This window comes from Colletotrichum fructicola (assembly GCF_000319635.2).
Source record: "Colletotrichum fructicola Nara gc5 chromosome Unknown KSG_Nara_v1_contig07, whole genome shotgun sequence".
Lineage (NCBI taxonomy): Eukaryota > Fungi > Ascomycota > Sordariomycetes > Glomerellales > Glomerellaceae > Colletotrichum > Colletotrichum fructicola.
The window spans coordinates 2,049,458-2,072,127 of NW_027094057.1; the positions used below are offsets into that span (position 1 = coordinate 2,049,458).

Consider the following 22,670-nt stretch of genomic DNA (forward strand, 5'->3'; position numbering starts at 1 on the left):
CGCATTCCCTGATACAGAACGTTTGTTGCGATTTGTTAAGCATGTATTTCTCAAATGACTATGAAGAGCAAACTCCTAATTGTTTTTGTTTCTGTGGTATGTATAGGCACGCCATAACTCCTCTTCCTGTCGGGTTTGAAATATCAGACTGTAGCAATCGCAAAAAGCTTGGATTGCTCGACGTTGACAAAAACCGCTTTTTCCTTCATGAAACAAACATTGAACATGATAAATCGAAGAAAATAACACACAACATGTGGAAATCTCCCCTTCTTTCGTAGTCGCCAAGCCGACCTTCTCTCAGACTTGAAATGTTCCAGTCAAGCCCGTACTCCAGTGAAGCATTTCGTCCGCGGTCCGTGGTTCGGAAAAAGCGAACATACTAGGCTCTTCCGCATTCCCCGAAGATGTCATGTCGTTGATGAAGGCATCTAGACACGGGTCAAAGTGCGGGACCATGTTACGGTGGCTCGTGGCGTCCATGTCTCTCAGCAAGTCATTCACCTCGTTACCAATGTTCTTCGCAATGGGCCACATCTCTCCGGCAACCTTCAAGACGCCCAACAGGAGGTCAAGCTTCTCTCGCAAGGCGGGCGACTGGACTGCCCCATACATCTTTGCGTCGAGTAGGGGCAGCGCAGCCCCTCGTAGTCCGATTATGCAAGCCGGACTGTACTTGGCTGGAGGCAGCGAAAAGTTGAACAAGCCGATGGTTGAAAGTCCTGCTTGGAGCGCTGTCGAGCACTCGAGCCACTGGTATGGCGCAGTGTGAGATACTGGATTCCGAGACGGTGGTGATTCGCGTGTCTTGAAGAGCGGACCAAGACTCAAGAGATCTCGGATACCGAGATCCAAGGCTCCGAGGGGCAGCTGCATTCTTATCCTCAAACTGAAACCATTACGTCAGGAGCCTGGACCAGAAGCAGATAGGGGTCAGTCACATACCTGTGAGCGTAGGCCATTGCATGGAAGAGAATCATATCTACAGCGCCACCAGAATCGACCAACTGTTGCTTCCACTTGGGCAAACTGATCAGCCATCCGACCAGTCTGGAATCGGCTCGGTCGACGGTATTTGCTAATAATTCACGAGGCAGCGTAGACATTGGGAGAATCAACTCCCCACAAAGCCGGCAGAGGTCGATCAAGTAAGTCCACGAGGAATAGCTTCTATCGTCCATGGGATCCCTGGCGTCGTACTGTGCCAGAGATATGGGTTGTGGTATTTCCTTTTCGCAGTCAGCTTCGCGTACCAGAGAAAGGTAACAGTCCACTTACTCCTGACTGATACTCCCATTCTTCGCAAGGCAGTCCCGTGGTTGCCACGACCCCAAGGAGGGTGAAACTCGGCAAGCCCTCGCGCATCGCTCGCATGTTGCCATGAAAATAGAGTGCCCAATATGTTCTGCGGAAGCTTTCGGCCATGAATAGATCTGGCTCGGCATCTGCAAATGCCCTCTCGTGCATTCCAAGGTCAAGTGCCATCTGAACCGCCGCATCCATCCAGCCGTTGCTTAAATCCACTCGGTTCTCTCCAAAGGCCGCCACGCTTAGGACGAGAAGCCCCTGGACCGTCCAAGGAGTCATTGGGAGCCCTCCGCTAGCCAGACTGAACGCTTTCTCCCTCAACTCTTCCGAAGAAATGGCTCTAGAAAAGAGAGATCCCACATAGGTGATGCAGCTGGCGAGGAAGTGAAAGGACTTAGGGTCAGACCGGATATGGCTTAGGAGCTGGGGCTTGGGTAGAAGCCACGAGTGTGTGTCGTGGAAGTTGGTGAAATAGAGGTCGAACAAGAATGAAGTTGGCGAGGCCGTCCTAGGGTCGGGGAATTGTGCCTTGTTCAGCGACCAACCTCCCGGTAGCCTGTCGACTACGTTGATGGGAAAGTCAAAGTTGGCCAGTTCTGGAGAGGGAAATGATGTCGCGGTCTCCGATGGAGCTGAAGGGGGTCCAATGGGATCGTTGATAAGGCTTCGCTTTTTGGGATCTCGAATGCCTCTCCTGGACTTGGCATAGTAACACGTCTTTTCCTCTAAGCGGCATCGAAGGCAAGCAGGCAAAGCTGAGTCGCACTTGACATGCTTGGACCTGCATGGAACACAGGCCAATGATGCTCGAATGGTGGCCTTGGACCTCGTAGCGCCGGCACGCGGTTGGAAATCCGTCATGCCACTGGCTGACCCCGGGCTGGATGTCGTCTCGGATTCCATCTTGTGTACCGCGAGTCTGGCCACAGCTTGTTCTTCGTAGGTAAGATCAAAGAAAGAAGAAGTTGATTGTTCTGGAGCGTTCGATGGCCTCGTGATGATTAGAAGTCGAGCGGCGAGGGTTGGCGTTGTTTATGTAACTCGTAGGATGATGAAGACGACGGCAGGTGCGTCGTGGAGCACTCTCAACCCTGGTCAACTCGGCCGGATGCCTCAATGTTACGTTTTCCCATTAAACGGTTCTGGCAGGTAAGCAATGCAGTGACGCAAGAGCAAAACGGGCAAAGGTGTGAGTGCCTGAGTAAAGTCGGTATGAGCAGCACCGACTGCTGCGGGAGGCCCATGTCCGCCGCCACTCCGCACATGTTGAGAGCCTGGTCAGGCATTATTCCCTCGCCTGTATGGGGTTTGAAGGACGAAATGGCGTGGATATGAGTCTTTGAGCCATAGAGTGAAAAATAGAAGCAGCTTGGTAAGCTTCTGTCGAGGGTCCGTATCGGGGCTGGGTTACGTCGAGGCTGGTCCAACAACACCACCACGCTCCGGTTGATTGGACAAATAACGTTAGGATGTACACCTGGTTGAAACGGGTCTTAGTTATCCTGCACGTGTAGCACTTGCTAATCAGCCTGCTGCACGTTGCCTAGGCTGAGCCTTCCCGCTTTTCCCGTCAGCCCTAAGAGCTGGCTCAAAGTCATGTCTAGCCGAGTAGTGGATTCCGATTCATTCTCCGAGACGCTGGAGCGCGTGAAACTTCTATGGCACCCAAAATTCACGATATTGTGTTCAAGAAGGATTGGCTTGAAACGGCCAACAACCGTTTGATACATGATGGATGTAGGAACGGGGAAATTTGCGTGATACCAGGGAGAACCCAACTTTGGGACGGACTTCCCGTGCTGTCAGCTGGCGCAGACGCCTGGCAGAGCTCCGAACCTCCTCGGGGGCTGTAATCAGAGCATTCCCTGCTGCCAGGCTTGCTCGCTCATGATCCAAATTGTGACTGAGTAACGTTACCACATCGTGAGAATTCCATGAAGCAAACATGCGCCACGATTCAGCCAAGGGTATCGCTTAAGTCCGATAGCTAGATCAACCATCATGCTCAAGAAGCGGGATAATGAAGATTCCAGAGCAAAGGGCGGGGACCAAAGAACGCCACGCTTCTGCACCGGAAGACAGGTCGTACGAGCCGGCACAGCCATAACAGCTCTTTTGCAAAGCCATCCCGACTTTTGGGACCGGGGGAAGGGGTTTCGACATAAGCTTGACTTAGATTCTCATCTTGATGACCGGGCAATGGCCAATCAGGGGGACGAGTAGATGTGATCTGGGCTGCGGTCAGTTCTTAAAGTCAGCAACGTATTGGTGGTTGTGTAGAGGGTGCTTCCTGTCTGGGTGTAGCTGCAGGCTCTGGCATGCCGGTAGGTCAAGGTAGCGAATCGTCGTTCGAGTATCGCTTGGAGTGCATAGGCCCGACAAGCAGCGGTGACGATAGAGACAAGAAGAAGGGAACCAGCATCAGAATGGGGACTGGCGCGCGCGGCCATATCCGAAGCAGGGAGCGTAGAGGGCGCTGGAGGTCGCGTTGAGTTCGTCCCAAGCAATCAGTGTTGACGCTTCCCGCCGGGATGAGGCCGGGACCTCGCTTGTCGAGGTGACACACCATCTGAGGTAAGCTGGTTCACCCGCAGTGTTGATGCAGAGTGCAATGCATGACAGATATGGTTTGTAAGATGGTCGCCGACGTCCCCAAAAGTAGTTTTGACGCCGTGACTATGATGTGGTAATATTAAGGTCGGGCAAGCCACAGCAGGGGACCTGCAGGGCGGACGGAGGTTTGGTCGGTATTCAGACTCGAATGTCGGGGTCTTTGATAACGGAAAGTCAGTGGAGAGCCGATGGAGGCACTCGTACCCGCCGCAACGTGGAGATCTTTGCAGGGAGCAGTACCTTAGGTGCAAAGGGTGGCCCGGGCGCCCCGGTACGTCAGATGCTCCGCCGGCCGACATTTCGGCCCAGGCCACCGCCTGTCCCCCAGCATTGTTGCCCGCGGCAGTGGAATGGCCTACTGCGAGTCGCTCGCTGGAACGGCGGACCTCGGCTCATTTTCCGACACCCATCCAACTTCCCATCCCCCCGTCGTCTTCGACAACCTGGGCAAGAGGTGTGATGCTCAGCAATTTGCATCTCGCCTGCACATTCCACCGCCCAATGCCGCCCAGATGACATCGACCAACTTTGCGCAAGCGCAGCAGCGCCTGGCAGCCCGACGACAAGCCCGCGAAGCAGAGAACGCCGCCCGAATCGCCGCGCAACACGAATCATCACGAGCACGCGCCCAGATTGACCGGCTGCCCTTCCCCTTTAGCCGACTCGGATCAGCATGGGACGCCATCTCCTCCCAGGACGGCACGCGTCCGGCCTTCAGAGTCGGACAGGTCGACGCCGAACTATTAGACGACGAGTTGCTGGAGCTCCTGCGCGGTCAGGTTGGTGATGCGCTCAAATACTTTGCCGGCGGCCACCTGAAAGACGACTGGTCAGCTGAGATTCTCTTGGCACTGCGCGCGGTGCTATTCAAGCTCACCGTGTGGGATCACGATGCGACCTATGGTGCAGCGTTGCAGAACCTGAAATATACCGACGCGCGCAAGGACGGCTCTGTTTTGGTGGCGCCCTCCAGATGGCAAAAGTCCCTCTACGGACTGGCGACTGTCTTTGGAAGATACGGCTGGGACAAATGGGAGAACTGGCTGCTGGAGCATGACGAAGGATACGGTGATCCCAATCCACGCCTCCAACGACTGTCGCGCATCACATCGAGAATCACCACCATACACGCGGGAGCAGCCTTCGTCTCCTTCCTGGTTTTCCTCCTGCAGGGGAGATATCGCACCCTCTTGGATAGAGTACTACGTATGCGCCTCGCCCCACCAACAAGCCAGGTGAGCCGTGAGGTGTCTTTCGAATACCTCAATCGGCAACTCGTCTGGCATGCCTTCACCGAGTTTCTTTTGTTTGTTCTCCCACTTATCGGCATCAATCGATGGAGGAGATGGATATCACGAACGTGGCGCAAGACAAAATCAATCATGACGACTAGCGGAGACGAAGAAAAGTCGGCCAACGGAGAGTACGGCTTTCTGCCGGAGCGCACTTGCGCCATCTGCTACCAGGACCAGAACGCTCTGGCAACTACGGAGACCGAGATCATGGCGGCTGCGGCCTCGAGCGGTGTCATTGGATCGGCCCAAACAGATATTACGAACCCATACGAGACTATTCCTTGCGGTTGCATATACTGCTTCGTCTGTCTCGCGACCCGGCTGGAGCGAGAGGAGGGCGAGGGTTGGACTTGTCTCAGGTGTGGTGAGCTGGTCAAAGAATGCAAACCCTGGAGTGGTGATGTTTTGGAGCCACCGAAGAAATCGCCGACGTCCAAGGTTGTGGCCTTTTCAGAAGACTCAAAGGATGCTGAAGTTGAGGCCGAGGTTGAGGGTGAAGAAAAGGATGACGACCGCAACGAAGTTGACTTTGTGGACGTGCCCAAAGAGAAACAATATTCTACGGATTCAGAGGAGACCGAGGACTCAGAGGGGTTCGAGGAGACCATGGACAATGACGAGGACTAAGAGGGACTCTGTACAACAACATCATGACGTTCGGCCTTTTTGATGGGCTCTTGCATCTAGATTACCACCTAGATCTACGCGCCGTGGGTAAACCGGCACTTGTTTCCACAGAGGGAGTTGAGGCGATTGTAAGAAGCATGCATATTTACGATAATATTTGGGAATACAAAGACGGCGACGGTATTCAACCCTTCAATCTTCAATCTCATTTCGTGTGCTCATCTACCAAACATCATGCGGCCCCCGGCCGGCGGTCGGAGGACTGCGAACTCAGCATGAGGTCTCCACAGGCCAACACATCCGAAGCTCCGCCCAAACAGCGCTAGCGCCCGGTTTGCCAGGGGGCCTGATCCGCCGTGTCCGCCAGAAAACCAGGGACCGTCCCAGGTACACGGGCGCCCTAGCGTCATAAGCCACTGAAATTCCAATTTACACTGGATGAAGTCCGGGATTCCTTTCCTCACACCACAAGCTACTACTGTACGACATCGAGCAAACATTCCTGCCAGACCCGCGTCATCCTGGACATAAGCAAGATCACGATAAAGCAGCATTCACTCTCGCGGGGTAATACTTCCTAGACTTTAAGCTCGAGCGCGTATCCCAAGCATTTCAAATCCAACCAACAACTGTCGAGAGAACTCGCCTGCCACGAGTGGAAAGTAAACAAACCACACCCAATGTCGCGAAGATAGACGATACCCTCCAAACTGCGAAGCGATGCCGAGCTTCTTCCAGTTCACGCAAGGCAACGAGTCCCGAACCCGCTTCACGAGCGACTCGTCTCCTCTACTAGGTCGCTTTCGCGCCGTACCCCAAGACTCCGATGTCAGCGGCCGCCGTCGGCGTTCCAGCACCCTCGGTCTCTTCTCCAACAATCGTGGCAGTGTGCACGTCGGCTATGGCGCGCTTCTCTCTGCAGCTGGTCTCGATAACAACGATGATGGTGCCGATAGAGTCGACTTGGAGGATCTGAGCTTATGGCAGCGGACCTGGCGCAGGATTGTCGACGTTTGGGTAGAGCCGAAGCAGAGTGCCGTCAAGAAGGTGGTTGACGTTTGGTGGAGTCGGTATGGATGTCTGGTGTTGATGCCCGCTGCTCTAGTATGTCACCACCAATGAATATGCCCTTGTTTGATTGCGAAAGAAGTACTGATTCTGATAAAATGCAGGCCATCGCGTGGTGTGCGCTGCCGTTTCCGCAATATCAGTTTCCTGACGACGATGACGACCGTAGTGACCCCGGGTCTGGTTCGGGGCGCAAGATACCTGGTCACGGAGAAGCACGAGTGCAGATTAGTTTCTGGTTCTTCCTATTTGTCTACTATGGCTTCTACAATATTACTGCCCTGATTTGGATCACCAAGGTCTTCAATCTTTACAGCCTGAACTGGTATGAACCCCCCTTCCAGGTGTATGGAGGAAGTCTCCACTGACTTACACGCTCACAGGTGGCCGCAATCCCTCGGCTTCCCGGTCACCATGTCTCTGATTGCCACTGTTTCAATAGCAGTGCCTATCCCGCTTTATCTTACCCCGGAAACACGCTTCCTCACTCAACATAACACGGCTTGGATCTCCTGGACGTTTATCGTCATGGCTATGCCGGTAGCTATAGCGTTCTGCATTCTCCTTACCTCAGAACGCCACCTGAAATTACGCCACTCGCTCTCTGAGACGCAACGGATCTTCACAACGTCTTGGTGGACTGGTGAGGCTGAAGGGAGCATCCCTCGGCGAGATAATCGTCGCCGGCCAAACCTCAGCCACGACTCGTTCGACACGGACGCGGCGTTGCAGTTCGGCTCAGAGCAGCCCAGACACTTGACCAGCGTGAGGATACGGCGCAGATGGCTGCCAGCCAGCTTCGTCCGTTTCATCTGGTTCTGTCTGGCCTTGTTCGTCGGCCTCATGGCGTATGTGATAGGAGAAGCCTACGCAGAGATCTACTTACGGACGTTACCCCACAACAATTTGGAAACAATCGTCTACGTCTACAGCTGGATCATCACGGTCCATCTCCTCGACGCCTTGACAGGTTGGCTGCTTGGTATTCGCGAGGGTGAACGTGTTGGGAGCTACCCTCTCAGCTGGGTATTCAAGCTGTAAGCGAACCTCTTTTCCGTGTTACAGACGGCACATCTAACAAAACAAAGATACTTCATGCTCACCTACCAAACCTACGTTCGCGCGCTATACGCCCGTCTTCGCTCCCCAGAGCAATTCGTGTATCTTCAGATACTTTCCAGCAGCACGCTCATCATCCTCACCCCTTTGACGATGTCGCGCCTCTACCACCGCATCACCGTCACCCTCAACCTGACCGACCAGTCCTACGCGTCGTATCAAAAGGTCTGCACCCGCAACGTTTTTATCCGCTTCCTCGCGGAGAACGTGTCCATGGCGGCCTTCCTCGGCAGCGTCCTGGTTCTACACTTTGGACCGAACAAAGACGTCTACCCCTACTTCGCATTCGACATGAAGGAGGTTGGCGACGATTACGACTTCAACCTGACCTTCTGGGCCTCCTCGGTCACATGGGGCTGCGAGCTCGTGGCGTCCATCTGCGTCCGCGTGCTCATCCGCTACATTTTTGGGGTCGACGTCGGTATGGAGGGAAAGCTTGATCTCGCCGTCTGGCCTGAGCTGCTGCCGACGAGCGTGGCTGTCATGTTTCATGTGCTTCAAAACATGTTCTTCTCCATCATCCGACTACAATTTCCTTGAAGACACCTCCCACGACAGACTGCTTCACACCACATTTGCGACGTTGTTATGCCTCATGCTGCCCGATCTTATCACCGGTTTCATTGCCTCTTTTTATGAGGAATTGGATGGCATCGACATTGGTTATAGCCGTACCGAACGTATGGTCTTTTTTGATGACTGTTTTTCAACATTCAGCATACTTCTGTCCTCAAAGATAAGAGGAATGGCGAGTTGCATAAATCGCGTTGTTTCTTCACGACTCTCATTGCGTTTTTTTGGGTTAGTCTTACGCGCATGCCCTCACGGCAACCGTTGCTGAAGACCAAACGAGAAAGATACCCCTTCCCCTTTTTTAAATGTCTCTCACGACCATTAGATGTTAGATACCACAGTTTCAGAGCATGACCGCGGCGTTTTCGTTCCTTTTCATTAGACAGAAAGAAGACCGATGAGTAATAGAAGTAATGAGACGAAGATTACGAGAAGCAACACGATGACGCTTCTCCGATAATGAAAGGGCACTTGGCGCGCGCATGCACATCATATCATCTGCAGCAAGCGCGATAGGGAACAATAGCCCAACAAGACCTTTTCATTGCTTGGTTGTCTCACTCACACACTCACACAACGAACCGGCGAGAGAGAGAGAGAAGAGGGTGTCTAGATTTTTTAGGCCTCCCGTTTGGCTGATTGCGGCCACCTGCATGACGCTGTCCTACCCACCCCCCGGCCCAACGAGCGACGACACCCTCCGAGACGCTGCGGCGAGGCTGCCCACTGACAGCTCGTTCAAGCTCCTGTGCGGTTCGGGTTACCGAATGAGAGCGTCGCCGGCTTGCTGGGACGGTGTTGTCATGTTTGCAGATGTAGAGAGCACAGAAACTAGATTACCCCCCGCGCGGAGCGGTTTGCGACACACAGACAGACGGCCGACTAGATATGATCATGTCGTTGATAAGCCCGGCAGCAGGCAGAAGCGCCCTCTGGCCAGTGTAACGACCTTAGTCAAGCACGTCGGGGATCACCTCTGAGTCGCAGTGAGCTAAAGTGCCTCTTAGGAAGGGACGGGCCATCAATTGCCAACTGGCACGAATAAGGTCTGGCTTTCGTCCTCTCTCTCTCTCTCTCTCTGGTAGTAGTGGCGCGTCGTTTTCGAAGCTTGAGCAACGTCAGCATATAGTTACCCACATTTGCATATCGAACAACAGCATGCCTTCCCCCCCAAAAGTCGTGCACCTGCCCAGCCAATGGCGCCGAGGCCGGGTGGGAGGAGGCGGTGAAGAAGGGACGCTGTTTGCGCGCACTACGGTACGGGACCTACAGACTACGGCGTCTGTAGGTCATCCAAACTGACTCATTTACGGCGACTTGCGTGCTAGCGGCGCCGGAGGCACGGCATCTTCTTCTTCCTGAGGCATGCTGACTTGTATTAAACACCTTCTAGCTGCGGAATGTTTACCAAGGTCGTAACGGAAAGCCCCGGTTGCGCAAGTTGTTATGCCGGACGGGGACCGCCTCGACCTTGTATCGGAACGTTGTGAAAAAAAAAAAAAAAAAGGCCGCTAATGCAACAGATCTTGATGTTGCTGCTGGTCCCTCCGGGCATGTGAGTGAGTCGGGGTCTCTCGTCCATGGAGGCTGCCCGGCGTGTGGGCGAGTGCAGGGGTGCCGGGCGAGCAGGAAACAAACGTATTGAAGGTTTGGCTCGGTCCCAGAGATGTCGTGCTGTAGCAAGGTAGTCTTCCTGATGACTGCCGGCTGACCGAGCAGAGCCTTTTGTTTCATTGGGAAAGGCAATCGTACGGGCATCTCGCAGTCTGTTTTATATCTAGGATTCTGGAGCTGGCGGATGAGTTCAGGAGCCCCCGAGAACAGAAGGTTGCATGTCAAAGGACGGCAGGGTTACGACGGTTAGCATCTCCGTCCGAGCCGCCCGGGGATACACACAGTGACAGGCAGTTGAGGACTTGTAGCACAGTACCTAGCTACGTACGGGACGCCTCAAATGCGACCGACCGGTGGAGATGCCGCGTCTCGTCCACAGCTTGAACGGGCCCAGTGGTGAATTCGATGACAAAGAGGTGATACCCTCAGCCACTCAGCGCAGTGGCCAAGGGTAGCACTGCTTCAAAGTGAGTCTGACGGAATGGCTTCCGGGCCGCCAGCGGATGGCCGTGAAAGCACGGCGTGCATTTGTAGATAGCGAGGCATTGCGGTTGTGTAGGACCTTGCTTACTGGCTTGAATCACCACTGCCTAGCGCCATTATCAAGATTGAATGCCTGTGGCGGAACAATGTCCGGACGGCGTATCTGATGCGTTGGAGCGGTTTTGACGTGAACGAGGTTCGTTACAGAGTAACTCGCTGCGTGGCTGTGACACGGGGCGGCTGTTGCGATCCAGACCGGATCGACCATGCACACTGTTCACAAGCTTTCCCAAGCTTGATCCGGGAAGATGGATGAGTGTCTGGCAAAAGGCTGACAGAACGTGGCCTAAACCCTACGTTGCCAGTCGGAGACCCATACGTCGTCAGCTAGAAATAGACACCTTCAGGTAAGGCGGTTCCATGTCCAGTGGCAGTTCCGGGATGGTGCTTGGAAATGATCGGATAAAATGGACGCAGAGGATTCGGATGGAACTTGAAATATGGGGGCACCGAAGAGATGCCGTTGCAGCTTGCCCGTCTTGGGGGATCCGTCTTGTCTGAAGATCCAGGCACCTTGGCTGAGATATCGGTTCACCAGGGCCTCTTTGTGAGCTGAGTGCTTGGTTGGGTAGTTCATCGACTAAAATGTGGTGTGGTGGTGGGATGAGTACTTTGTGATTGATACCGTTGAGAAGTGACGGATGAGCAGCGTAGGCACCGCCGGGTGAAGGAGGAAATCCCGTCGGACATGGGTCCGTTCGTGTCGAGGCGCGGGGGTTGCGAGGCCGTTCATGAGCGGTATTGACTTCTGATTCGACAAACGCCCTGGTCGTGACTCAATGCGAAGTGATGGCAGGATGATGCGATGGTGGTTCGCCCGTTGCTCTAGACTTTGATGGTCCAAGGAGTATGGACGGGGAGGATGAGACGTTTCGACGGGATGAGTGGGGTGTAATATGATTATTGATCGAATACCACGGTGAAAGTCAGACACCGTATGGAAAAGGACCCTTAAACATCAAAGCTGACGATGCAGACCAGGCCTGGAGTGCGTAGGGACAGGCAGAGATCGGTAAGTACTTTGGGGCAGGTGTAAGGACCCTGGCTGACACAGCGCTGTTGAGTGTATCCGTAAACTCGTCTTGCAAGGCAAGATGCCCAGCTGAAGCACGTTCGTATGTGCTACCGGGGCTTTTGTTGCTGAAGTGGGTTTTTGAGTTCCGGTTTGACCTTGAGTTTGAGCTTTGCTGGATATGGACATGCCGGTCCGACAAAGCAACCGTGGCAGGCCGTAGAGCCATTTATTGAGCAGGTTGACAGAACGCAGCATCCTCAGAAATTGATAGGCTCGTTGCAGAAGCTGTGGTTGAGCGATGGTATCTTGGGCTGGCCGCCGCCCAGAGCGAGCGAGCAAGCAGGTCCAGGGGTCACGGCCAAGACGTAGGGCCGGTCTGCTTCGCTGTCCCCGTAAAAGGCCCCGAGAGGACAGGGAGGTGCATGGGCTGAATGCATCTAGAAGCAAAACAGGAACGAGTGGCGTTCTAGGGAGGTGCGGAGAGGAGGGATAATGGCATGTAGGAGGATGTGTTAATGGTCTGAATAGCACGCACGCAGCGGTCCCATCGAGTTTTCCGGTTGGTCGAAAGACCTCAAGGCAAGGAAGAAGGCCAGGCACCTTACTCTGGGATTCTTGGGTAAGAGAAACGGGGGCGGTTGCAAAGACTTAGACCGCCGCAACATGGCAAGCGGTGCGGTGCAATGCAGTTGACGTTGATCTCGTCGTCGTCATAAGCGCCGCTTCCTGCCCGACAACATGCAACAGCTCAGAAGCCGTGCTTCCATCCCTTCCCTTCCTCTCCACTGCCATTATCCATTCTCAGTCCGATACCCTGCATTCAACATCCAACAGGTGTCTTCCAGAAGTACCGGTCCTGCCCTATCGTCTCCTGTCCCTCTCGTCTCCTCTGTTTCACTCTTCTCCACTGCACATCCGCCTCACGTCTTCCGGCTTCTCCTGTGTCGTCAGTCAACCTCGTCCATATGGTATTGTGATAATGGATGCCTCTTTCACAACCTTGTTGAACGACTCGCCGCGGACCATGGGCAACTTCAGACGTTTGAAACGAGCCGAATGTTTTCCGCATGGTCGGACTGCTACAATCCCCACATGTTGAGAGGGACGTGTGGTCTGTAGCATCTGCCCTTTGAACTTCAGTTGACGGCAACACAACACAGTGACAGTAACACAGGCAATTGGCTTCAACATCAGCGTCAACAATGTCATCCCAAAACCAAGCAACCTACCGACCGCCATTGAGATGACCGTGACCGCACGGCACAATGGATCCCAGCCGAGCCGAGCCCATCAACAACCTTATTCGAGCAGCATGCGTTACCTACCTTATCCGTACGGAAGATGAGGTCGTGGAATGGCGTGGCATCGTTGTACCACCTACATGCGCATGCAGGAAGCTGCACTGCATCAGCCATCGCTGCATTCCCATTCATCAGTTCTAGACAGGACAGGGAAACGGCAAGGTTCCCGGCCCAATCCAGTCCAGTACGGATACAGCGTTGGTGCCCCGGGACCACAACGGCGTCGGGCTCACGCTCATGTTCATGCTGGTGCTGAGCTGCCTGATGTGCGTGAGACAGAAACACAGCAGCTTGCACCCCGGTCTGGGTCTCTCGGAGATGGTGGCATAGTGGGGTAGTGCCTCTTTGCTCCCTGGTGCAGTCCGTTCGCCGATGGAGGGGTCGATGTCGCGTTGGAGGGGCAGAGAGGCAGAGAGAGATACAAGCAAGCCGTGCCTTGCCATGCTACCTACTATGCTGTGCCATGCCATACCATGCCATCCCACCTGCGCCAGAGCTGGCTTACCATTTGCTATTACAGGCAGATACCCATATCGTGCGAGGCGAGTTTCGACGGCGCAGAGGAAGAGGAGTGGAACATGCGAGAGCTGCCGTCGTTGCCCGTCACTGATGGCTCGGCGGTCTTCTGGTCGGAGAAATAATGCTTGAGCACGTTTTGTTCCTTGGGGACGGATAGGTTGTTATCGCCCAACATCGGCAGGATACAGGAGGTATCCGAAAGAGTATCCGAGAGAGGGATGGATGGGCCCGTTGCAGGGAAGAGACAGCAGAAGAAACAAAATTACCGCTGGCCTTATCTACCTTGGGAATAATAGCCCGCGAAGAGAGCTCTTCCCTATCTTGCAACAAACAATGAGGCAGGCCTTGCCTGGAACCGTCCCGTTGTCTGTCATTGGGAATGCCAATGCCAATGCTCATGCCCAGGTCCCGTCATGGCTGGCTCTTTTGCCCACTTTGAACCACACGTACCGCCGTAGTGACACCCTACCCGTATCACAACTCTCCACTCCTCTAATCGATGGCGCGCGTTCACTCTCACCACTTTTTTTTTTTTTTTTTTTTGTCTCCCTCGTCTCGTCTACTCGTCCCTTCATGATCCTGGACAACCACCACCCGGCACGCCCCTTCTGCGCGCCATCTGCCAGCCTGCTTTCGTGCTTTTCCTTCGTCTTTTCCTACAGCACAGTACCGACCTACAACTAAGGTACTCTTCCTTGCCTTGTCTCACCCTCCACCCTCCTCCCCTAATCCCGGCGAGCCGAGCTGGACTAGCCTCCGATTTTCAGTCCACAGTCTGATGAGTCTTTTCTCACACACCTCAATTCTAACCGCACACACACCTTTCTGGTTCGGTCAACAAGGCCTGTCCCACGCAACGGCACCTCAGCAAGGTACCTACCTACTAGGTAAGGTAGGTAAGTAGGTAGGTAGGCAGGCAGCGCAAGGCAATCAATGCGCAGGTAGGTACCTATTGAGGTAGGTACCTTACCCTCCTGCTGACTCTGGTGCAAGTACTCGGTAGCTGTAGCACACACAATACAAACTTCCCGTACCTCGACTTTCCAGGTTGTGTCCTAAACACCTGGCCCATCCGCACTTGGGTTGCCAACCTTGGCCTTGGCTGTAGCTCTACGACCTGCCGTGCCTGTTCTACCTGCCCGCCAGTTGTCGCGTCCCACACCCCTCCTTTCACTCACTCCGGGATCCGACCCCAAAATTTTCTCTCTGCCAACCTAGATACTGTCTGTACCTGCACATATCATTACCAGCCCGCCCGGAGACCTACCTTTATCTTTCTCCTCCTCTCCTCTCTTCTCTCTTCAACATGTCCTCTGAACAGATTCCTCTGTCTAACGACGCCTCGCCGGCACCAATTAACCCTCTGGCCGCCCATCCCGTCCGAGGAACCGCCGACCTGCCCGCCTCAAACACCAACGCCTCTCAAGATGCCCAGGGACGACAGCCCTCCTCCTCCGCCGCCGCCTCCCCCGAACTCGCCGGTGGGAAGGTAAAGCTCCAGAGCGCCCTGCGTCACTTCGCCGACTTCCCCATCAAGGGCATCGACTTCGTCGATATCATGCCCCTCTTCCTCGACCCCTCCGTCCACGAGACCCTCGGCTCCGTCCTCGAGCTCCAGGTCAAGGAGGCCTTTGGCCAGCAGATTCCCGACGTTGTTGTTGGCCTCGACGCCCGCGGCTTCCTCTTCGGACCCGGCCTGGCCCTCCGTCTCGGCACCGGTTTCGCCCCGGTGCGCAAGCAGGGCAAGCTGCCCGGCCCGTGCGTCACCGCCGAGTACCAGAAGGAGTACGGCTCCGATTTCTTCCAGATGCAGCAGGATGCCATCAAGCCGGGCCAGAAGGTCCTGGTTGTCGACGACATCATCGCTACTGGTGAGTTTTGCGACATGCGGCGGGCGGCAGAATTGCCCCTCCATGATTTCTGCCCCTCCATCGATTTCCCAAGTGGCCCCACTAACACCACCCACCAGGCGGCTCCGCAAAGGCGGCGGCAGACCTCGTCAAGCAGCTCGGCGGCGAGATCGTTGGCTACCTCTTCATCCTGGAAATCCCCGGTCTCAACGGACGTGAGAAGCTCGGCGACACCAAGACCGTCATCCTCCTCGAGGACGCATGATCGAATCACCCTCGATCTTCGGACCCCCGGCATCGGCCCCGATATAAGTCCCCATCGACCGACCTATCTCCCGAGGCCCGGCGGCCGACAACGTCTCACATCTCAGTTCTGGCACGCAACATGAGAGGAAAGCCCATCAACGTACATAATCACCCATTTTGGAACATTCTCCTTGTCGGCACCAAATGAGGGGCCTCAACCTGCCGAGACACGATTCTTCCCAAACAACCTTGCATGAGACTTGACTTCTTTTTCTACTCCTTTCCACAAGGAGAACAATGCGCGACAGCAGACATCGCGCTGGCGTTTAGGAACTTTAAAAAAAAGTCGGAAGGCACACTGATTGAAGAGACGCCATTCATAGAGGTTATGAGATTTATCAAAGATATCGGCTCACATTCTGAGCCGATGTGCGTAATCTGGGTTCTTAACAACTCACAACGCGATGAAAACAAAACACCAATTTCAGCATGAGAGCAGGTCTACCCAGGCTTTTCGTCATTGTAAGCAGTGACTCCCAACGGTCATCCCACGCTGCATGTCTAAGACACGCCGAAGTGTGGGGGCTGGCTATTGCATGTGAATGGAAGTCACCGACTTTCATCGGCTCGCACCAACCAAACGATGGTGCAAGATCTTGCGCAGAGATCCAAGTGGGAAGCGAAGCTACACCATCAGACGCAATACTACAAGATTTGTGTTCTGGATATGGTTTCTGTAACTCACCGTAAACTGTTTTTGATTCGTGTTCTAAAGGGACAATGAACGCTCCTTTAGTCCTCTTGAATATGGTAATCTCCGACCATGATCGATTCGTTCTCGCTATGCGCAACATACAATGGTAGGAACTGGTTGCACATCACCAATATCTCGAGGATCTCTGATGTCATATCTGCTCAAGCTGATGCGATGGCCCAGTCATCGAGACACGTTCTCGAGACCGCTTGATCCCTTACTCGAGTTAAGGGGGTTTTGGTACCGATCAGCTGTCGTGAAGTAAGTAGTGTTATTCAGCAAGAGTTGTACTAAAGGAAGAAACTATATCGTTTTCCCGTACCATGATGACTATATTGCCTGTGGTTCCTCATATGTATGTTTCCTCTGCTGGTATCCAAATTGCATCCCTAGCCCTCACTTTTCTCACTTCGGATACATTCACTCTGGTCGAATGTCAATCCTCTCCTACCAGCTATTGCTGTTTAATCTACAGATGGTCTTTGCTTGGCCATGCCCGCATGCCCTGAAGCTGATGTCTTACTTACCTGGGTGCCATCCGCCTCCAGGCTCACCCAAGTCATCCAACACGATCGTCGAATATTGATAAAATACTAATGTTCAGCCAACAAGCCAGCTCTATGCAGAATTCGTTTTATTTCCGACACTAACTCCTTTCACCGGGAACAAGTGGGACATGACAAACGGATCGTCAACCCGGATCTACAGGACAGTGCAACACAAACATGCCACATATGGCGAGGACCCCGCGAAGACGTGATGGCCATGATGTCACCCGCCGCGCCCTGCCCCTCGATTCACGTTAGATACCCCACCTCTAGCTCACTACCCTTCCTCAGGGAGCTTGGTGTCAGAAGAGGGGGATCTACTTGGGAAATTGTCGAATACATCCCCGTATTTAGACAGCTGTTTGGGTTTCATAATTCGGGCGCCTGCAGTGTAATTATCAAGCGTCGATGAGCTGGTAGACACCCCTTCACAATGATAGGCGATGCGGGGTTGACTTTCATATAACAAACACGATGCCCAGCATACCCGTCTCCGTCTACCTCATGACAGCCAAGCGCTTCATTCACACAAATCGGCAAATCCCACGAATAATCCCACGAAATGACCCTGAAAATTTTCCTGTGAGTCGTTCACAAATTGGTCTAGAAAACGATCCTCACTAATTAACCTAACATCACAGCACCGGCGTGACGGGTACCAAACGCTTTCCTCTCTAGACACAGGCGGGTTCTCGACTTACACACTCACACAGGCTACATCGGAGGCGACGCCTTCCATGCTCTCTATAAGCAGCACCCGAACTACGAGTACGCGCTCCTCGTCCGCTCCGAGGAGCGTGCAGCGCCTGTGAAGAAGGCCTATCCGAACGCCAATGTTCGCATCGTGGTCGGCACCCTGGCCGACTCGGACGTCATCGAGAAGGAGGCCGCTGCCGCCGACATTGTTGTCCGTACGTCTTGTGTCCTGCTCCGTGAAGTTGACATGGAGAATACAGTATCTGCACCCCTGATGTACTGAATGTTGACTGCCGTCTCTTAGACACCGCCGACTCTGCGGACGACGTTCCTTCAGCGCAAGCCATTGCTAAAGGTCTCGCCGAAGGCCACACTGCGGAGAAGCCCGGCTTCTGGCTTCACGTCTCGGGCACGGGAATTCTGCAATGGGTACGAACAATATCCCTTCCGTCCCGTCGTCTTGTCTAACACACGAGGGGACGACAGTACGACCAAAAACACGAGCGCTACGGCGAGGCCCCCCTCCCGGAGCAAGACTACCACGACATCCGCGACATCGACCGCCTGCTCAGCCTCCCCGACGAGGCCATCCACCGCAACGTCGACAAGATCGTCCTCGCCGCGAACTCCTCCCCCGCCGTCCGCACCGCCATCGTCTCCCCGCCTACAATCTACGGCCAGGGCCGCGGGCCCGTCAACCAGCGCTCCATCCAGGTCCCCGCCCTCGCCAAGGCCACGCTCGAGAAGGGCTTCGCGCCGATCATCGCGCCGGGTAAGACGGAGTGGAACAATGTGCATGTGCACGACCTCTCGGCCTTCTTCGTGACGCTCGCCGATGCGACGCAGGACGCTGGAAAGAATGCTGACCCGGAGTTGTTTGGGCCCCGGGCGTACTACTTCGTCGAAAGCGGCAACCACGTCTGGAGCGAGGTCGCGCGGTGGATCGCGGAGGAGGCGTATAAGCAGGGGTATCTGCCGGCGCCGCTGACCAAGGAGGCTACGATGAAGGAGGCGCTGCAGTCGGAGGGGGTGTCGAATAATAGCTGGGGTCTCAACTCGAAGAGCAAGGCGGAGAGGGCGCGCAAGTATCTTGGATGGGAGGGCAGAGACAAGAGCTTGGAGGAGGAGATCCCGGCGACGCTCTCGTGGGAGGCGAATTTATTGGACTTGCAGCCGCACGAGAAGATTAGAAAGTGAGCTGGGGGCCACCCGTTTGATGGCGGGAGGATCAGGTGAGCATGGTGATGATGAAAATGATAGTTAATGCGATTTGAATGAGATCTATCTATTTCAATGTTCTGGATGATGACATGGAGACCGGTTCTAGCTAGTCCTCCACCTGCTCGTGGTCAATGGCGAAAGTGACAGTCATCTCAACCTCATTGCTCCACCCTGGGTGCAGGCCCATCTCCTCCCAAGCCTTCTCGATATCAATCTCCAGTACCTTGTGATCATTCTTGCAAACAGACACCGCGCTGACAGGGATGACCGAGTTTTGGATGGTGACGAGGAAATCGTCGTGGATGGTAAGCTCCGGCAATTTAGAGATGTACAGACCTGGACATGATGTTAAGCTTAAGCCCTCCTTCAGGGAAGCTCAGGGACTTACCAAGAACGCCCAATGCTTTGAGACGGGTTTTGAGCTCAACCTTGCCGTCGTGTCGCAGCAAGAAATCACTGTTGACTATCGCTGCTGCTCCTGTCATCTTCCCCACGAGGCCCAAGTTGGCAGTCCATACTTTGCCCTTTGACTCGCTGTCAAAGCTGGAAAGGGGGTACGCGGTGAATATCTCATATCCTCGTACGTCCACCGAAGTGGTGAGAGCAGAAGCTGGTGTGCCCGGGGTGACAGGCGAGCTGACTTTTCCAGACGAGTGGGCACGAACGACGTAGCGCATGGAAGGCAGAACGCCAGCGAAGGAGCTGAGGGGGATGATCTCTGTCAAGGATCGGGCCGAGATATTGAAAACGCCCAGAATGGGAGTGCCCGTCACGGCTTTGCCGTGGTAACAACCGATCTTCAACAGGCCATCATCGTCGTATCCAGTGTACGGATCGATGGTCTTCCCTATGACGCTGGGACGGAAGATGACAGTCTTTCCTCGGATCGTCAACCCTGTCATCTGCTTGATGAGATCCAAGTTGTGCTGTCCCGGGACGTCGGTGATGTAGATCGGCCCACCACTGACGCATCGCGCTGCAGCATGGAAGCCAGAGTAATCGTGCACGGTCTGGAACATATCCCAGTCTGGTAAAATGTTCAGGTGCTGCGTGAGTAAGCTGTTGTGAGCGTTGGTCCATACGTGCCAAGGGTGTGAGGCTGGAATCTCAGGGAAGAAGTCGTCTGAATTTCGGCAGAGAATCGCGGGCTTGTTCCGAGGAAGCTGGTTGTAGAATAGGATTTGCGGTGTTTGCGACATGCAAGATATGGCTTTAATGCTAAAGTGGCGTAGTGAGGATATCGTCCATGCATCTAGATAGGCATCAATGAGCTCGCGACGGGCGGTGGCTGAGACCCATGTGTCTGTCATGAACTGGGCATCTGTCTTGACACCATCGATGCCGCAATCGACGAGGAATTTGTAGAAGTCATTGTAGAACTTGTCGACGTCCTCTTTGGCTACAACAGTCATCTTGCCACCAAGAGGTAGGTTCCGTCGCTCAGCATCTTCTCGAACAATCTCAACCGTCTTGTATTCCTTTGCAATCTTGCCATCCGGAGAGATACCCGCCCAGTAACCTTGAAAATTAGTCCTGCTAACCGTACATGCTTTGAAGTATCTCACCTAGTAGGGCATGCCACACAGCAATGTGCTGGATATGAGGATGCTTCTCTCGAATGTGGGCAACCGTCGCTTTAAGACCCTTTGGGAAAGCCTTCGGCTCGGCCTCAAACTCACACCAACCATGTTGGAATTGGCCGTGGCCTCTGTAATCGATGGTCTGCCAGTTGTCATCGATGATGAGACTGGTAACCTTGATGTTGTTCTCGGCCAGTTTGTCAACAGCGTTGAACACCTTCTCGTCTGTGAGACGCTGCCCAAGCGCGTTCCATGTACCTAGGCAGCCACATCAGCTAAATGCTTTCAGGGTTATGCGGTAGATATCACTTACAGAAGCCGAGTCCGTCATACCAATTCTCCATCCATTCCGGCTTGACGCCTTCTTCGATGGCTTTCATCTCGGCCTGCAACTCATTGCTGGCTTTCTTCTCTGTAATAACATAGTGTCTCGCCTGGTACATTACTGCAGCATTCGCGCTCTCGAAGTTGTCACCAATGGCAACGAGGATCTTTGCGTTCTCTGACGAAGATCCGTCGTTACGAGCCTATCAATGTCAATCAGAGACCGCAATGTCTGCTCACGAGATTCAAACTCACGTGAACGGATATCTGCCCAGCATCATCATGACGGAAAACAGATAGCACATTGTTGACCCCGCTCACGGCAAGGAATACTAGATGCTTGCCCTCGGAACTCAGGAATGAGCATAGCACAGCGTCCTTGTCGAGATGAAACGAGGTCTTGCCATGGCGGGGGGCTAGCCAGGGACTCCAAATACGAACGAGGGCAAACCATCTGTCCCCGTTAGTGTTCTGGAAAAGGTACAACCCTGCCGCTGACCGTATGATACAGCTACCTGATGGATCTCAGGATATATAGCGGCTAGTGACCTAGGCTTACCTCTGGAAGCTTCCCCATGGCATACCCAACGAGATGTTAGCAAGCTTGGACGCATCGTTTTCAACAGCGTCGATGCCGGTTTCCAGTGACCATAGACGAGTACCAGGACACTGGCTCATGAGAGATTTCACATTCCATGCAGGATTGAAGCCTGTCACAATGTCTTCGAGACGTTCCGAGACGCTTTGAAGCACTGGGGCCGTGCTCACGACGACGTTGCCGTCACCAACACCAAGCTCATCACGGGTCCATCGCCATGAGTCGGCATCCGAGTGTCTGAACTTCAGCGTGAATTGAAGCGTCTTGGTGACTGAAAGAGAGGCAGAGAAGAAGAAGCGGCGGACGTGGTCTGGAATTGCCTGCAAAGTCGTCGGGCTATCATCAGCAATACGACGCAAGGCCACCTCCACCCATTCGCCTCCATCGCTGGACTGCCATAAAGCAACTTCCCATGGCTCGTCTGCACGCGAAGCAGGTATCTCGAGAACAGCCGTCACCGTCAGTTGCCCAGTCGAGACCTGGGTGAACTGACCCAGAGGAGGGCAGCTCTGAATTATTGCTTTCATGTTGTCGGTGATGGGCTCAGGAGCTGGCTTTTGTTTGGAAACGAACAGCTTTTGGAATTCGTCGACGAAATTGTAGTTGTCTGATGGCATCTTGATGTCATACAAGTCAATGGTGAGATGGCCTGGTCCTGGTGCAGATGGGGGGATGTACGGATTGCTTTCAGATGTATGTGGACCAGTTGAATGAGGGGGTTTGGGTCAACTACGAAGGTAAGGTAGAGTTGGGTTTATGTGACACAGTATGGCACCGACGCAGAAGCATGGGATGGGCGACATCTGCAGAGGAAGTCAAAAGGCAGTCTTGTGACCTGCTGCACTAACAGCCAGCCAAATCGAGTCTCAGCTGCGCGAATGGAACTTCCATTGACGCAACCGCCGGCCGCCTGGGCACGGGCAGGATCCGCTTAATTGGCCAATTGGCAGCTGCTGCCAGCACGAAAGTACTCGACGGACGGTGCTCAGTAACGTTGCGCATGCCTCGGCCCACGCCGTTTGAGATGTGCGCAAATGTTGGTGTGATCGAAGGAGAAGTGAGAAGTCCGTCGCTGGAGAGCAGCATCGTCAGCTTTGGGTCAATTGACCGTGGTGCAGGTTTCGAGAAACATGTTGATGTTGTTGGAGTGATGATATCAATGAGTGAAAGATGCCTGTGAACGGATCTCGGATGGCACCCAATTGCAGCATTGCGGTACGTACCACCCCATCGCAGAGTTGGAATTAAACGTGCCCTG

The 22,670-nt window shown here is 54.1% G+C and overlaps 6 protein-coding genes across 6 annotated transcripts; 4 read left to right on the forward strand and 2 right to left on the reverse strand.

Annotated features, from left to right (window-relative positions):
• Positions 1–300: 300 nt before the first annotated feature.
• CGGC5_v012280 (uncharacterized protein) lies at positions 301–2,211 on the reverse strand (the record flags this gene model as incomplete). Its single annotated transcript, XM_032029844.1, has 3 exons — positions 301–889; positions 946–1,229; positions 1,279–2,211. 3 exons carry the CDS (start codon positions 2,209–2,211, stop codon positions 301–303), a joined length of 1,806 nt encoding a protein of 601 aa, XP_031890623.1.
• Positions 2,212–4,271: 2,060 nt separating this feature from the next.
• PEX2 (Peroxisomal biogenesis factor 2) lies at positions 4,272–5,843 on the forward strand (the record flags this gene model as incomplete). Its single annotated transcript, XM_032029843.1, has 1 exon — positions 4,272–5,843. One exon carries the CDS (start codon positions 4,272–4,274, stop codon positions 5,841–5,843), a length of 1,572 nt encoding a protein of 523 aa, XP_031890620.1.
• A 720-nt stretch (positions 5,844–6,563) lies between these two features.
• On the forward strand, positions 6,564–8,570 carry CGGC5_v012282 (Uncharacterized protein; the record flags this gene model as incomplete). The annotated part of the gene is made up of 4 exons (XM_032029842.1): positions 6,564–6,947; positions 7,016–7,236; positions 7,295–7,948; positions 8,000–8,570. 4 exons carry the CDS (start codon positions 6,564–6,566, stop codon positions 8,568–8,570), a joined length of 1,830 nt encoding a protein of 609 aa, XP_031890619.1.
• A 6,331-nt stretch (positions 8,571–14,901) lies between these two features.
• On the forward strand, positions 14,902–15,710 carry APT1 (Adenine phosphoribosyltransferase; the record flags this gene model as incomplete). Its single annotated transcript, XM_032029840.1, has 2 exons — positions 14,902–15,466; positions 15,565–15,710. The coding sequence occupies 2 exons, from the start codon at positions 14,902–14,904 to the stop codon at positions 15,708–15,710; spliced, it is 711 nt and encodes a 236-aa protein (XP_031890621.1).
• Positions 15,711–17,555: 1,845 nt separating this feature from the next.
• Positions 17,556–18,886, forward strand: CGGC5_v012284 (Uncharacterized protein; the record flags this gene model as incomplete). The annotated part of the gene is made up of 5 exons (XM_032029839.1): positions 17,556–17,575; positions 17,635–17,648; positions 17,707–17,904; positions 17,994–18,118; positions 18,176–18,886. 5 exons carry the CDS (start codon positions 17,556–17,558, stop codon positions 18,884–18,886), a joined length of 1,068 nt encoding a protein of 355 aa, XP_031890616.1.
• Positions 18,887–19,016: 130 nt separating this feature from the next.
• RFS6 (putative galactinol--sucrose galactosyltransferase 6) lies at positions 19,017–22,029 on the reverse strand (the record flags this gene model as incomplete). Its single annotated transcript, XM_032029838.1, has 6 exons — positions 19,017–19,246; positions 19,299–20,429; positions 20,476–20,748; positions 20,804–21,017; positions 21,070–21,268; positions 21,374–22,029. The coding sequence occupies 6 exons, from the start codon at positions 22,027–22,029 to the stop codon at positions 19,017–19,019; spliced, it is 2,703 nt and encodes a 900-aa protein (XP_031890615.1).
• Between the last annotated feature and the right edge of the window lie 641 nt (positions 22,030–22,670).